The following is a 16,565-nucleotide window of genomic DNA, read 5'->3' on the forward strand; positions in this document are numbered from 1 at the left end:
GTTAGGAAAATAAACAGCAACCAACCCACCAAGTTACACTCTTTTGATAGTTCAACTTTATGAAGTAAATATCATTGTTTTGTTTGTTATGTATTTAAGGCATGCTCCACCAGCCCTACAAAAACAAGTCAAAGGATCATTTGAAAGTGACTTGAGCCAAAAGCTGAGAATTTAAAACTGTAGTCTATGTCCTCATCAGTGATTTAAAGAGCAGCATCCCATTTAAAGGAAAGGGATAATTTTTGTCAGATTCTTATTAAAAAAAGGCTTTATTTTTGAACAAATTTTCTCCATTTGGTTTTACAGTCTCAACATACATCATATTCATGGACAAGCAGCATTTCCACAGAATAAGAGCCAAATACAAATAAGAGGAAGCCACTCGGGATTAACATTTTCAACCTAATTGACTCAGACTTCCAAAAATACTGTATGCTGTCACTTATTTGAGGTATAGGAATTCCGTAAGATCAGACCCACTGTTAAGAGCCAACAACAATGTATCTGTGAAAAACAGGACCTATAGGGAGAGAGGGAAAAATTCAACTCTATACATATAAGAACAGAATGGGCGAGTAGGATTCCCTACCTTTGCGTTGGTAAATGAATCAGGTTTGGACTACCATGTTTATCTAAATTTGTGCAGTTTACATTTCAGATGGGATTAATTTTATTGGTAGCATACATCCTTAAGGGTGAACATCACTGATGCTGTATTATGAGCTTGGTTTACATGCTGAATGCCGTCACCAGTAAAACTCATTGCTTTCAGCACCCTTTAAGACATCTTCCAGTAACAAGAGGAGGAGGAAAACTGTTTGCTATCTGTTCACACAAAAAAATGTACTTGCTGTTCAGCACTGCTTAGATAAACAGATGAAAGCCATTATAAAGACACATTTATACTAGTTTAAAATGGATTTGTTTATACAGCAAACTAGCTTGTGCCAATAACCCATGTGAAAAAAGATCTTAAGCATTTTAAGTAGTACCCACTAGTAACCACATTATACTGGATACCGTATTAAAAACTAGTGGCTACTCTCACCTTTTTGAGCTTGAGATTTAAATTAGTTCACTAATAATCCTAAATCTCATTCAGGAAATGGAACTGGATTAATGCCCTTTAGACCAGAACTAAGTTATCAATGTTAAATTCCTCATACCTAGCAGACATATCACAGGTTTCAGTTCAGCCATCTATTCTAGGCACCAATCAACTTCTTCCACCAAAAAAGAATTCATAGTTCATGTATTTGCAACAAAATATAAATACTGAAGCTGTCTTCATGTAGAGATACCTTTCTTTTTAAAAGTTATGGCAGAAAAAATTCCACAAACTGGTTGGTCAAACCACTCAGAACAAATGTAATAAATTCAATTTAAGTTGGTACAACAATATAGTTCTAAAAGACAACTTATATTCATTTAGAAATGCACTTTTTAATACATTTTTTCTTCGCCATCTCCAAGTTACAGCAAGCAAAGTGATTTTTTATTTTGGTTTGTTAATCTGTCTATGCAACACTTCCATATTCTTTATTATCCTTTTATTTACTTTAAATGATTAAGGAGCAGATCTATCACTTATCAAGTTACCATACTCTAAGAATTAAAGAGCTGGTAAATGCTCTGTCACATCAGAAAGCTATTATTATTGCATTAGGTAGTTTTACAGACATAAATATGACCACTGACCAAAACTTCATGCTACCTCACAAGCAGAATAAAATTGAAATTGCAAGTACACTGTACAGTCTCTCAAGCAACATTTCAATTAAACTCCTTAAGGGATGCACAACCTAGGATACATAGCTGTTGTGCGATTCAACTGGACCAAGACAGAAAATGTCTTGTGAAGAAACTGCCATCTGTTTGTCAGCCTCCATCACACTTTACATCTCTTCAAAAGTAAGTAAAACTGGAAAAAAATATATTTTCCACAGTATCCAATTAGTCCTCTGTCATCCCGAAGGCTAGGGAAACACTCTTCATTAAGCAACAGCTAGGAGAACACAGTGAAAAAATTCAGTCTGTTAAGAAATGTGGGCCTTCTATTTAGGACCTTTAGTTTCTGTCAATAGATGCTGTGTTTCCTGTTGTATGGAGCATGAGTTTTTAAAAAAGAAACTCATTGCTACTGAGACAAAAATACTGTTTCCCACCCCTCCCACACACTGCAATAGGTAACTTCATTTCTAGCAAAGATGAGGAAATCAGTCAGGAATAAAAAAACCCCTCAGCTACGAACTCTGGCACTGCCAGGAGTAGCAACGCAACTACTCTGGAGTGCTTAGAAAAAAGGCTTTAGATTTTACACCAAGAAACTGGAATTTATTGTAAATGCCACAGTCACATTGATAGACAGAGCACAGACTTCTGGTAACAAACAAACATACATTTTGTAACTAAGCGTTTCTACTTGGTAAATAAATGCACTTCGCACAGCCTTCCTTTTAAATGTGCCTAAACTAACCTAAATAAGCAGACAGCATAGCAGAAAAGGGAAACTTATTTGAGTAACTGTTTCTTAAGCAGTATATTATTTTTTTACTATGTATATAATATTTCATATTATATACACACACATTTTCATCAACAGTTCAAATCATGTCCAAATAAAAAATAAAAACAAAAAAAAACCCCAAACTGGCCCTCCTCCAATACATTTACCACCTTTCCCTCAGGCATAGTATTAATCCAGGTATTTGTCAAGATAGAGGAATGACAGTTAAAAAGACCCCCCCCCCCCCCCCCCAACAAGAAACAAGTTACACAAAGAATACTGTATCACTACAAATTTTTATTCAGAAGCCCATCTTTAAAAAAAATCTCATTATGAACTTGTTTGGTCAAACTACAACACTTTCTAGCAGACATACAGTAAAAATGGCATGGCTCAGAATCGACCGGATCTTTCACGATCTCTTGATCGCCTCCTATCACGTTCACGTCCTCCTCCTCCTCCACCACCACCTCCACGACCACGATCTCTGGATCTAGACCGACGTTCACGGGACCTCGACCTGGATCTATGCCTTCAAAGAAAGTTTGAACACTTTATTATTTCAGCACTTGCAGTAGCATTCCAGGGAATATTGAAGGATGAAAGTAACGGGGCAGAAGAAAAACAGTGTGGAATACTCTAAGTATTGGTAAATTGGCACTCACACTGTGAAATCACACACTTATGTATTGAACAAACCTAACACTCAGGAGTCAGCTATCGTAAAAAGACTCCGCTGTTCACTGCCAGTCATAAAACTTGAGGAGAGGCACGTAGAGGAAACAAATGCACTTTCATACAGCTGTTAATTGAAGCAAAAAGAAAAGGGGACAACTGCTTCTGTAGCTGGTAAATAACAGCTCTCAAGCACACAGAGGAAAAACCTTCAGCTAAACATTTACAAGTCCAAACCCATTAAATCAACAGCATTATCTAGCAGCTAAAAAATCTGAGTTTTATGCAGTTTTGCTTTTTTTCCTGCCTTCCATTTCCAGAAGCCATCAACCTTTGCAAATAATCCTTCCCTGCCTCTAGTGTTGATGACTTCAAGAAGAATGCTAAAGCCACACAGAATTCTAACACAGCTACTATGGATTTGTATCTTACATGGCACTTGTCAAGGAAACAATGTTCTGAAGGGTTATTAAGATTTCAGACAATTCAGTAACGGGAGAAGAAAGTAAACACTACTATTTAAATACATGCAGAAATTACAGCAGAATTCAGAAGACCATGGAAACAAATGCTACAAGTCTGGTTTTACAAAACATTGTTCCATGTCGAGGTGCTCCAGGATGGGAGCAAACACAGAGGCATACAGGTCTTGCATACCACTGAGCTTCAGAATTACTAAATTAGCTTATTTTTCACAGGTTCAGGTACACCCTTCTTTTTTCTACTTGAAATTTCAAAGTACATAATTTTATGTAGGCGTATTTTCAGGTCATTCTAATCTATACAATCTACCTGCAAAACCCCATTGATGCAAGAAGTGCATGTTTTAACATCCAGCCTTACTGCTAGCATGTGACAGCCTTAGCTTCACCAAGAGTTTAAAGAGGACAAATAAAGACTAAAATACTCTGAGGACTCAACTATTTTATTTGCTTGACCCCAGACTGAAATTAGGCCATGGTAAAACAATCATATTCCACAGCCAGATACGCAAGTCTGATCTTTACTGCGATAAAAGATGACTTACTGGTGCCTAAGTCAGAAAGATTCAGATTCTTGGGTGTGACCAAAAGGCTAAGATGAGCATATTTAATCTTTTTTCACAAATTGTTTGAACGCCCCAAGAAATTACACTGAAATTTGAACACTGTAAGAAAGTTAAACATGTTAATTCACATTTTGAAAGTTAAATTTATCCTCACAGATTTTAAGATGCTGCCTATTAGAGACACTTACAGGAAAAGCATTTTCATATTCCCAGGCTCCCTCTGTGATTGAAAGAGCCATATAAAACCACTCCATACAAAAGCAAATACAACAATTAAACATGCTTAACCTAAATAAGAAGTTCCTAAAACCAAAGGGATTCAATCCAGCACAAAGTGGACCATCCACAAAAACATGCTGCATTAACAGCAGTGATGTAAGCTTTTCCACAAAGTATCTTAATAAATATATACTCTAGTATTAACCTCCTGTTGCTAAGGTACAAATACTGGCTACAAAAGCTAGCCATTAACTGTTAAATCAAACTAAAGAGAAATACTAAATACTCATCAGGTCCTGAAATGACCCACAGATCTTGACAGAATCATACTTCTGGTTGTTTTTACAAAAAACACACTCTTTGGTTCTAAGCTATCTGCTTTCTAGCTGTACTCAATGCCTTTCACAGGTGCACGTCAGTAAAAGCAAGAGAAGACTGAAGTTTAAAAGGTTTGTCTTCTGAACATTACACAACTGATGTGTAATGTATCTGTTTTAGTTGTTTAAAAGCAAACTCACTTTTTACGACGACGCCCGTACAACTCACGTCTTAACTCTCGAGAAATGGGCTTCAAATGCATGAAGTTGCAGAAACCTCCTCGTGTACACTCTCTGAAAAGAAATGCCAAGAAAGTTACAGTTCTCAGCTCTAAAGTGGATCTGTTTGCCCTAAGCCCTTACTAGGCCTCTAGCCATTCACAAGTTCATCACCTCTAATACTAGAAACAGTAAAGAACATTTACAGAAACTGACTTGCTCCTAGATCAAAATCCAAAAGATGTAAAAGTCAAGAAGCTGACTAGATTCTCCAGATTACCGTTGCCTGAAGTGCTTTTTCATCTTACTCTGAATTACACATAAAACCCACACCCAAGCAACCATCTTGTCTGTGCAAACACTTCAAAAGACACTTCCATAGGCAAACAGGAAGTTGCTTTTTACCCCATTTCGTATTGACGGCAACAGGCCTCTCTGAAATCGGTCACAGGTGAAAGCTCAGCATGAATAGGCTGCCCATTAAACCAGCGATTGTTCAGGTCAATCACAGCCTTTTCCGCATCTTCTTCACGGCGAAACTAAAAGCAAAAATATTTTTTCATGCTGTGGAGAAGCAACAGAAGTAGATCAAAGATTCCTGACAAAACAGGTTCATGTTATCTGTGGCTTAGGACTACTAATATAATTACGAACTACTTCAGAGCTCCTAAGACAGACAGTCTCATCAGGGTAAAAATAAATAATCTACTTTTCACCAATTTGAATTCAGGGCTAATCACAACAGATACTTTTTCACAGCCATATTCTCTTGGTCTTTTCAGTTTTGCAGCTTATAATGTAAGTTATGGGAACGCTGCCTTCTCACTACAACTTTAAACACAGCGTACATCATGTAATACTAATGCTCCAAACGTAACAGAACTTCTTCAAGCGTTTAAGATAAATCAGCATGAGAACTGAAGCCCTTGTTCACTTGCAGAAACTTACATCCTCTTTCAAAAAGAGGATGAAAAGCATTTTTTTTTTTCCCCACAGTCCCAACATAAATTTTCAGAAGCAACTTGTCTTTCCGATTATTACGGTCTACACAGATACATGCAGTCATACACATATGGCCCCCAAATATTTCCCAGTTCAGGAAAATTACAGTAAAAATATTCACCTGCTCTTGTTCACCATCTTCCTGACACTTTGCATGCACAATGAAATTTCTGCAAGTGGGTAACTGTGTACATATGACTGAAAGCAGGTATCAACAGCTTTTAACAGCTAGACCTAAGCCCTTCAGTTTGGACCTTAAACCAACTAGTACCATTGGTTACAAGATGTTTTGTTTAACTGGGAAGTTAGGAACTAAGTGCATCTGTTGAACATGAGCACCTGCTGCAAATAAACCTCTACTCTTAGTGAAGTTCTTAGAATGCAGCATGACAGGAAGAAAGATCCAGAATTCATACTGGTCAGTTAAGAGACCTTCAGCAGAGACTGTTTATTAACCAGGCAAAAAAGGTTGCATGTGTCTTAATAACCTGACACAGACTTTGAGTATCAGAAACACTTTTCACTGTTTCTAAAGATTTGTTTCAAATTCCATTGCTAGTTCCACTCTTTTTAACTTATAGTAATAAGCTGGAGAGCATTTAGGATCCTGAAGTGCAACCTGCACAGAAGCTACAAGAGTACAGCGCTTTTAAACTTATGAATCTGTCATACTACTTCTATTCATTTCAATTAACAATTCTCTTTTTATCCTACCTTTACGTATACATTTCCAACTAGATGATCTCCAAGGTTATCACAAACATTCATCTCCTCAACTTCACCGTATTTTTCTTCCATTTCTGTGAAGACCTCCTGAACACAAACCGGTTTAAAAAATAAAGAAAATTAACATGTTGGGACATGCTGAAGTGCAGAACGGATGCACTTAACTATTAGTAACAACTGAAAGAAGACCATTCTTTGAAGTCTTTACATTTCCCATCTTAAAATTGGTACTTGCTTGGCCTGTACTGCGTCCACCTCTAAGCACAGTGCTAACAGGATAAAATAAAAAGCTAAGGAAAACATTAAGCATACAGTATTTAGTCAACACATAAGAAGCACTAAAAACACCACACATAAGCCTTGCAGCTATAGTGTTCCTTACATGTATATCCATACAAATGATTATGTGTTGGGTTTTTTTTTTCATTTACAGAAGAGATTACAGAATCCAAATGCCACTCAGCATGGGTTGACAATTTTTAAACAAAGCCTGTTATATACAGTAAAGCTAAACTGAAGTTACACCAGCAAATACTTAGCACTGAAAGTCTGAAGTTTAAACAAACACCTGAGGAAACAAATGGTCTTCTCTGAACCCTTTACTTGTGATATTCACCAAAACTCACTTAAGTCATTTGCTTCTGTAAATCTGAGAACACTTCAATGCATTTTGAACATTTGCTTTTTCTGCATACCTCAAAGAATTCATCATAATGCTCCTGCATCTCAACATCGCTCACAGCACCTGCAAAAATCAAGAGTCATACCGATTAGAGCCCGTCACGAAAGAAATAAATGCTTATACTACAAAACGTAACCTAGAGGTGCCACCTGGAGCATAAAGGACACCATATATCATGTAGCTAACTAACAGGAGTATTAAAGAAAATCGGTATATGCCAACAATTTAAAGTCCAAAATAATACGTCAAGGCATTCTATTGACATGATCAAATCAGAACCAATTTTAAATCAGAACCAAACTTGTATGCCACAAATCTAAAGGGAGGAAAGGGAACGGAATTGCTCTGAAGTATGATTTACGTTTGATGCACAATTCCACCCTTTATCTACCAACAATGTTACCTAAACAGAAGGCAAGTGCTTTGTCACAGGTGCATATTCCTAAGTACAATTGCAGTTTATCACTTCTCTCCCTAAATATAGAATTTCCTTTTAACAAATCCACCTCTCCATCTCCAGCACATAGATATTAGAATGTGAGAGTTCACCAAGTAACGCAGCTCAGAATTTTATTTAATTCTTTTAACAATTTCCTCAGAGGAGTTATTAAAATGGTGCTTCTTAAGTGCTCCCAAAGAAGGGTACTACAATGCCTTGCAACAGAAAGCACTGTTTGGGGTTTGTTTTTTGTTTTTAAAGTATCACTTAGTTTTTTTTATAGCCCTGAAAAAATATTTTAGTGCAAGATAAGCCAGCCACATAAGTTAAACTGTTTTACATGCTCCAAGCTGCACTTCACAAATGAACGCTGCTTGCCTGCTGCCATTAAAAAAGCAACATAAGTTTGGCTGATTTACAGAGCATTAAGAATATAAAAATAAGTTTAATTTATTTCCACTACTCTGTGGTATTTTAAGGTATATTAAGCTGTATACATTAAAGCCTAATGGATTAGCTCTTCAGCAGTTAAGTGGTTTATTACGATCAAGTGAGTGGAGCAGTTTTAAAATGAACCCTGCATTTCAGGCTAGAAAAATATTTTAGCCTTTAAATTACAAACACTGCTGTTTTAGTTCACAGAATGCGAAAGAAACAGAGCCAACAAGGCTAAGTTTATTCAGCTTGGGCTGCTATGAAAAAACAGATGCCTTGGGCTCGGCCATTTTTGGCTAACAGTACCATCTGGAAGAACACAGCATCTTTCTTCAAAGTCTCTAACAGTAACCAGCCACATTCTCTGGAACTGCAATTATTTTTCTCCCAGCCAGCTGCCTCCTGAAGAAGGCTAAGGCAGGCTTGTCATGCAGTTTAGGTTCACGTTTCTTGATTTGAAAAATGTTTGCTTTCAGAGCTTTCATCTTCCTCACCACTTTCCCACAGTTACACAGCAAACGAAGCAAATACCAAACGTTCAACCAGTTCTTCTAGACAGGTAATACTTTACTATATTCCCAAGGTGGTGCAGTCACCACTCATAACAGCTTATAGATACCTAAGGATTTATTTATTTTTAAGATATCAGATGGGGGCTCCGTGAGCCACATAGGGAATAATTAATTTTAACCAAATGGATGAGTGCTAGAAACTTTAAGGAGATTCCACTGTCAAATTAAGAGATCATAAGCAACAGTTAGTTAATGACTACGTGAAGGTCCTTCTAAGTGGGAAGCATACATATGCACAGGCTTTACAAACATTCATGTTCCAGGGCCACCGGTATCTGAACCTTGAGAAGCCCCATTACTAATTAAAATACTCAGGAAAACTATTATCGTTCAAAACTAAGGTTAATCCTCTACGACGGCAATAGAAAGGAAGACAGTTAAGCAACAACAAACAACACATTCAATAGCTACCCGAGTTACCCATTTAAAATACATGCAGTACTTAAGTTGGGACAAAAATATGGAAAAAACGGGGAGCTGGGAGTTTCAGCAAACGTACTGATAACAGAGCTCCAGCTCTACCACACAAGGTACAGGCAGGCTCTGTTAAATGACTACCCACTCGTCAAGGCAAACTGAAGTTGGATACCAGCTTTTGGAAGACTAGAGGGTCTGTTCAAGTCAAGACTCTCGCAGCTGTACAATCTAAATAGCTCCACAGACCAAACTGCTGTAACCGTGCAAATTAGTTACCAGCGCATTGAGAATTTAGGGACAGTGGAAAAACCCAACTGAACGTTTTTCTTTTATCAAAACAGCATTAACTACAAAGCATCTGCAGCGAGGCCTACAAACCAATGGAAGTGTTTAGCATCTAGACAAACTTACACAGCTCATTATGCATCTAGCTTGATCGCTTCACATAAAACAAGCTCGAGTTGCTTAACTGGGCCATTATTACTTCTAAAGCAGACGACACAGTGTTGACTTTTAAGGTAGTGGTTGATTTCACAAATGCTGGTAACTAATCTGAACTAGTCTGTAATCCGACAGCCCAAAAAAGGAATAGCCAAACAAAGCTTTATTACCACACAGTCATATTCACTTCAACAAGAAATATTAGTTAGAAAATAATATCGATCCTTTTTGATTCTAGCTTTTAAATTTAATCTTATTCTAATATGATGTTTCAGTCACAATGACAGGTCAGTAATTGCAGATCAACAATCTTGGTCATTTAATTTCTACCAGTCTTAGAGTAGATGTTTTCCTCTTTTGTCCATTCCTACCTCATGAGGAGTCATCAAGTTAATTTGTGACCATGCACAAATGGCTGCCCCTCCTCAAAAGTACTTTTAAAGATTTATTTTCCTACATGAATATGCAACTTGGTTTTGGAATTTGAATTTTCAAAGCATGGAAGGAATTTTAACCATGCACCTATCCAAAAGGACAGCTGCCAAAAGGGAAGCTATTATCAGTGCATTCTTCCAAAGCAGACTACAAATGGAAGCCACATCATTAACCTAGAACAAATTTCTGCTTGAAGTCTGAAGAGTTTCAAATTCAACTTCCCTTAACAATGACAGCAGGAAATTTACTCTGGATGAAGTCAACGTGTCATTATCCTGCTCTTTTAGGCGGTGGAATCTTATGGATACCATAAAACATACAGAAAAGCACTGCTTGGAAGCAAGCAGCTGGCAAGGAGAAAGGAGGGGCGGATGAAGGCAGTGCATCGAGACTGCTTTTACATGGAAAGTACACTTCCAACTTAATTAATAGATGGTATTCAGATTCCCCTCATAGTTTTCAGAGTAGGGAAGAAGGTGAGCGGGACAAAAAGTTTTGGGTATTTTTGGGGGCACATTTCATTAAACGTGGTCAGTTTGATCTGTTAAACTAATATGGTAGACCAGCTTAAGTCGACACTGAGCTCTGACAATCAAGCCCAGGGAACCAGTGAAGGAACTTGTATGAACTTACAGCGCAAACCGTCAGCAGACTGGGAAGAGTTTTGAGGGTTACGGTAAATGTTCAAGAGGGCAATGGTCTGAAATACAAAACGCAACAACTTTATATTATAGAAAATAATTTTAACAAGAAACTGGTTTCCTTTAGGGTCGCTCTAGCCGAGTCTGTGCTGAAAGAGAGGTGGTTATTTTCTCCCAAGAAGGAGAACTTTCTCTTAGCTGGTGACCTTTCTGAATAATCCTAACACTGTAAAATAAGAGATCTCATGATACTCCACTATTGTATTTTACTTTTATTTTAGTAACCAATATTAACCTGTGGAGGGGTTTTGCATGACTTCATGCAGACACGTAATAAACGGTACCCAAAAGCAGTATTCAAAACTATGGCCACAATCATACTCGCATGAATTTGGTCTTCCTGAATGGATTCTTAGTAACAAAGCCCCAGGAACAGAGATAATACAATATCGGAGCATGACATGAGATCTCCATCTTCCTATAAAAGTTAAGGCGAAAGAAGAACCACAGTCTGGGAAACTTACCGTACATCACAAATAGACCTATTTTTTTTGTTGTTGGATCAAGAATTTGATAAATGCCTGCAGTTTAACCCTTTAAAAAGAATGCAGCGTTACTAAGCAATCCAATTTGCATCAAGTCCAATTCATGAAACCACGTTCTGCATTCTGAATTGCACACATTTGACAAGTTCTTGATATATGCGCAAGAAGAGTTCCATCACTTGTCCTGTTTGCAACAGCTTTATGTCAGCAGCTCAGAAGCCAACATGATTTTCTCGTAATTAGGAGTGGGCTCTTTAACACCATTCTTTAAAAAAATTTCTCCAACTGTGGGACTTACAGTGTGAGCCGTCAGCCGTCTGTGCACTGTTTTGGGGGTTACGATAGATGTTTTGAATCAAGATGGTCTGCGGGGAAAAAAAATAAAAAGGGGAATTCTACTGGCTGCTGTGCATATAATAGACAATTGCAAAGAGACAACTTGTTTGCAAACATCTAAAAGTAATAGCTTGTTCTTAAGACTTCCTTTTCGCATTTGCAGAAAATCTTCCAATTGCATCCAGACCATCATATTATGAAAACAGTTGTAATTAACCACCAAGAAAGAGCTGCGTTTGTCTCAACAGCTATCCTCAAAATGGGAGTTGTGAGGCACAGTAACCTGAAACACCAAACTACGTGATAGGACGGATACACCTAGCTTCATCTTATTTTGAAGATCAGATTCATTACTGTGAGTCTAGGAAAAAAAGTAAGTGTTATGTGCACAGCATACAATACATAATGCCACAGAGCCTAGAACGTTACACCACACCATAAGGTTTTTAGGCATGAGCTGCATCTCGTTTTGTGTATCGGGAATTTCTTGGTGGAATTTCTGTTTAAATAATATAATAGCATCATAGGTTCGCATGTTTTCCGATCCTTCAAATAAGGACAATATCCTTTTAGCCCTTCTGCTTTTTACTTGAAGAATTAGCCCAGGCAGACTTGAAACCTTACATTTGTACCGTTCTTCTTAAAATCAAGTTGTCTGAAAAAACAAACCATGTTTAAGTTAGTAAACTAATATTACAAAAAAAAAAAAAAAAAAAAAAAAAAAAAATCCAAATGTCCATATCACTGTAAGCAGCTCAAAAACTGAAACGTGATTACTTACTTAAAGTACAAGCTCAACGTTAGTACAAATCGCAGTCCCCAAATTATCCTAGCTTATACATTATCATTAGTTACATCATGAAAAGAAAAGTCACAGGACCAGCAATGTCATACCTACATATGCTGACCACTTAACATTACAGAATCTGTAGCATCACATTTAAATCACACACTTGTTTTGTAACAGGTACGGTCTTATCAACCAAAGCTTTGTGCTTCCGTGGCCCAGGTTTAAAATAACTGTTTTACTCTACAATTGGAGAGAGCCAGAAACACAGTTACAGTGTTTCTGCTAATTAGTGGTAATTTGATCGCTTTGGATTGCATAACCTTGCCTTACACAGCCCTTCAATAAGGGCCGCACCAGGGGAAGATAGAAACACTGAGGCAGCAGCTTCCCATTAATAGCATATTTCTTCCTCTATTTTCTATCACAGCTGATTACCAATCTGCACACAAATAAAGATTTCTGTAAGGAATCCCAGACACTGCAGATGTTCCAATACAGTGTGTCAGCCAAGAGCAGCACTCCCAGATGTCGCCAGATGATTCCAGCATGCCCTGCTGACCCACTTCAGCCAGCAGTACTAACTGCAGCTTCGGCAGCAAAACTGAAGGCTGCAGCCAAAGGGCTGCATATAAATGCTCTCTTAAAAATACACATATGGTTTTAAGATTATAACAACCACTGTGGAAGTTGTCTAGTTTCAAATTATCTTCTAGTAGCCAAGAACCTAAACTCAAGCCTCTACATTACCTAATGATTTGAGTATGCTGTCCATCTATATCAGTAACAGTCAGAAAAATGGGCAGTACTGTTTGATAAGCAGTATCTACACTAAGAATTATTAAGTTCCCTTAGATGGAAAAACTCCCTCTGTTGATGAAGTACCAGCAGTAGCGCTCACAACCCTGACAGTTTCTATCCCTCAAACCACTCCTACATAGCACACTCACAGACCACTTGTATTTAATAGGTTTAACTTCAGGAGCACCACCTCTAACCTCCAGCCCTGTGGCTGTTACCTGCCTTCTGAACTCCCCCTTAACCAACCAACTTAGCCCAGAGGACTCCCCACTGCTACGTAAATTTCACCTCTGCACATAAAACTGCTCCTAAAAAAGCAGTTTCCATGAGCACATCATACACAGCTCTCCCAAAGAAATCTATTTACCTGCACACCTTGACAATCAGCGGTGATAGAAAAATGAAAAGCATATAATTCTCCAGGTAAAAGCAGTTTTCTGAAAACCATAGAGCTCATAATAACAAAAACAACCCTATCACCCTCTGCACCAGTTCTTTAAGCAGACGTGCTGTCGCTCATCTTGTCCCTAATGTTTAGATAGCCAAAATCTAAGTAATCTGTCAAGTTAACTGATGTATACGCCCTCGGCAACCAGGCAAGTTACTTTCAAGAAATAATTTGTTCATGTTCAAAAGAAGCAAGTAAGTTACACTTGAAACTTAAGAGCCTGGGTCAGAGAGCAAAAACAGTGACAGGAAAGTCACTTATTTGCTTTTGTTGTTCTTGTTGTTCTTTCTCTTATATGCAAAGACTTAAGTTCACACCTTTTGGCTAGGTGGAACAAGCTGCTATTAGTTGTGATAATAAAAAAATCTGGGAAGGTTTAAGTGCCTAACATCACTGAGAAGGCACACTCACCTGAAAGTTAGCACTGGTTGGTCTCTACTACAGGCAAGCTTACAACAGCATCGCTTCCTGCAGCCATTAAGGGTGACAGGAGATGATTAGAAATGCTGGGAGAAGTAAATGGAATACCCCCAAAAAAGCAAAATCCCATATAAACTGGGGCCAAAAGTGAACTACTTAATCTGGAGCTCTGTAATTATTCACTTTTATCTGAGGATCTACGTTTTAAAGAATATACTTCTATGAATTCAAAACAAACAAATAAAAAGCAAAAGGAAAACAAACCTGGCTAAATGTTGGTTTGTTGTGCAACCGAGAACATCTGTCTCCATGACGGCAAGCTCCGATTTTGAAATAAAACGAACAGTTGACTCTGCAAGTATAAAACCCAAAGTAGTCACATACTGGAATAGAAAGAAGTTAGTATACAGTTCCTATAAAACATGCCCCAAATGCCTTTATTTTGATGTGGAAAAGCAAATGAGCGATTACTGCTATTCTACCCTTCCAATCCCTCCCTTCATTTATCTTTCTGTCAATTTTGTGGTATGGAGGAATAGGAAGTAAGGTGAAGAGCTGTCTGAAAAGTTACACCACAAGCAATAGAGTTATGTCCTCTATGCAACCCCTTCCTCTAGGCAATATAATGTGCTTTAAAACTGATACAGCTGCACCTATGCAATGTTTTAAAAACCCACCTGTTTAAGGTTACACTCCAACGGGAGCTAAAAGCACTACCAAGATACTATCTGAAATAATTCAGATAAGGGAAAGAAGTGTACACAAAGGAAGGATTTGTCTTGCGCGTGCATATTTCCTCGCCAAGCCATCTTTGTGATCTAGTTCTTTGTAAAGCAAGCTTTATTTATGTTTGCTGCTCATTATATCTTCTCTTGCTCCAACTACCACCCAGCAACAGCTGGTTTGGGTATGCCAGTAGAAATCTCCTGGATGCAGAATGGTGGAAGAGGCAGCACAAAGAGCTCAGTTAACTCAACCGGGAAAACTGCAAGCAAAGTTATCAAGGCATAAAAGCTATTATGGGCTAGATATGCATAAAGGGAAATAAAATTTCTCCTGGAAGAAAAAAAAAAATCATTATTCTCATGTTCGTAACTCTACAGTGTGCAGTAATCCTTCAAACTTTTAACACTTCGCAGAGCGTTCCACTCGCCGCTCAGACAAACAGTGCGAGCACGGGGATTGGACTCCCTGCGAGATCGCAGTGCTTACGCCACGAGAGATGGCAGGGTTAGCACACAGCTCCAGAGAAGCACAGCCGCCGCGGCGGGTGCCGAGTGTTGAACAAAAGGAAAAAGCGAGGCCCGGCCGTACGGCGCAGCCGCCGCGGGGAAGAGGAAGAGGGCCGGAGCGCCGGAGGCGCGCCACGAGGCGCGGGCACGCCCGCATGGCGGCGGCGCTCCCCGGAGAGAGCGGAGCGGGCCCAGCCCGGACACGGGGCGGGGCCGGCGCGCGCACACGGGGGCGCGCACTCCCCCTCTTTTCTCGGAGGCGGCGCGCGCACGCGCGCTCCAGCCCGGAGGTGGGGGAGGGGAGGACACCGCGCCGCGGGCTGAGGGGGGAGCGCGAAGGGGGGGGAGGGGGGGGAAGGGTGAGAGGAGGGAGCGCGGCCGCCTCTTTCCCCTTCGCTTCCCTCCGCGGGCGCCGCGTTCCAGCGCGCGGCCCAGGCTGCGCGGGGGGGGGGGGGGGGGGGGGGGCGCCGCAGCCCCTGAAGGGAAGCAGCGACGGAAAGCTCCGGGCACCGCGGGTGCAAAGCAGATCCCGCCGCCGCCGCCGGCCTCACTCCAGCCCCCACCCGCGAAGCGCGGGAGCGGCGCGAGAAGAGGGATGGGGCACTCACTTGTCCTTCTCTGTTCCGAAGATGGAGGCCAGATACTCCGCCATCTCCCACCGCCCGCCCGCCGGACAGCCCGGCGCCGACCGCACACGTCACAGCCGCGGCGCCGGAAACGCTTCTCGTCTGCCCCCTGCAAAGGCGGGATGGGGGCCGCCGCCTCCACCACCCCCTGCGCATGCGCGCGAAGAGATTACCTCCTGATTGGTGTAGCCGTGCGGGCCGTCTCCCCCAACCCCTTCGGCCGCGCGGCTGGCGCTAGCGCCACGCGGGGTCGTTGCCGCGCATGCGCGGTGCAGTGTGGCGCTGGGAGCTGAGGCGGGGTGGAAGAGCGGGCTGCAGGTGTAGGGGTTTGCGGATAGGGGACTGACGTAGAATGACTTATATTAGCAAGGATCTAAAGACCATCTCATTTCAACCTCTCTACTGTGGAGAGGGCTGCCACTCAGTGGATCATGCTGCCCAGGGTTTCATCCAGCCTGGCTTTGAGGCCTCCAGGGATGTGGTGCTGCTCATCAGTGTGGGTCTCTGGCTTGTGTGGCAATGTAGAACCTGCTCCGTGCACTCAAAAACCAGCCTGGCTTAGGTTAGGAGGGTCATGTTGGCCATCACACACTTTG

At 40.4% G+C, this 16,565-nt stretch overlaps 1 protein-coding gene across 4 annotated transcripts; it reads right to left on the reverse strand.

Annotated features, from left to right (window-relative positions):
* Nucleotides 1–250: 250 nt before the first annotated feature.
* U2AF1 (U2 small nuclear RNA auxiliary factor 1) lies at nucleotides 251–16,085 on the reverse strand. Of its 4 annotated transcripts, XM_048956017.1 has the most exons (9): nucleotides 14,376–14,422; nucleotides 14,103–14,159; nucleotides 12,280–12,310; nucleotides 11,618–11,684; nucleotides 7,408–7,457; nucleotides 6,701–6,799; nucleotides 5,390–5,523; nucleotides 4,967–5,059; nucleotides 251–3,038 (listed from the first exon to the last, which is right to left on the reverse strand). In XM_048956017.1, exons 1-9 carry the CDS (start codon nucleotides 14,420–14,422, stop codon nucleotides 2,900–2,902), a joined length of 717 nt encoding a protein of 238 aa, XP_048811974.1. In that variant the 3' UTR covers nucleotides 251–2,899. The 4 variants fall into 4 exon arrangements, with proteins under 4 accessions (XP_048811974.1, XP_048811947.1, XP_048811955.1 ...); XM_048955990.1 differs by lacking the exons at nucleotides 11,618–11,684; nucleotides 12,280–12,310; nucleotides 14,103–14,159 and adding exons at nucleotides 10,767–10,833; nucleotides 15,952–16,085 and having other exon boundaries at nucleotides 14,376–14,463; XM_048955998.1 differs by lacking the exons at nucleotides 12,280–12,310; nucleotides 14,103–14,159 and adding an exon at nucleotides 15,952–16,085 and having other exon boundaries at nucleotides 14,376–14,463.
* Between the last annotated feature and the right edge of the window lie 480 nt (nucleotides 16,086–16,565).

The sequence above is a fragment of the Lagopus muta genome, chromosome 1 (genome assembly GCF_023343835.1).
Source record: "Lagopus muta isolate bLagMut1 chromosome 1, bLagMut1 primary, whole genome shotgun sequence".
Taxonomy (NCBI): Eukaryota; Metazoa; Chordata; class Aves; order Galliformes; family Phasianidae; genus Lagopus; species Lagopus muta.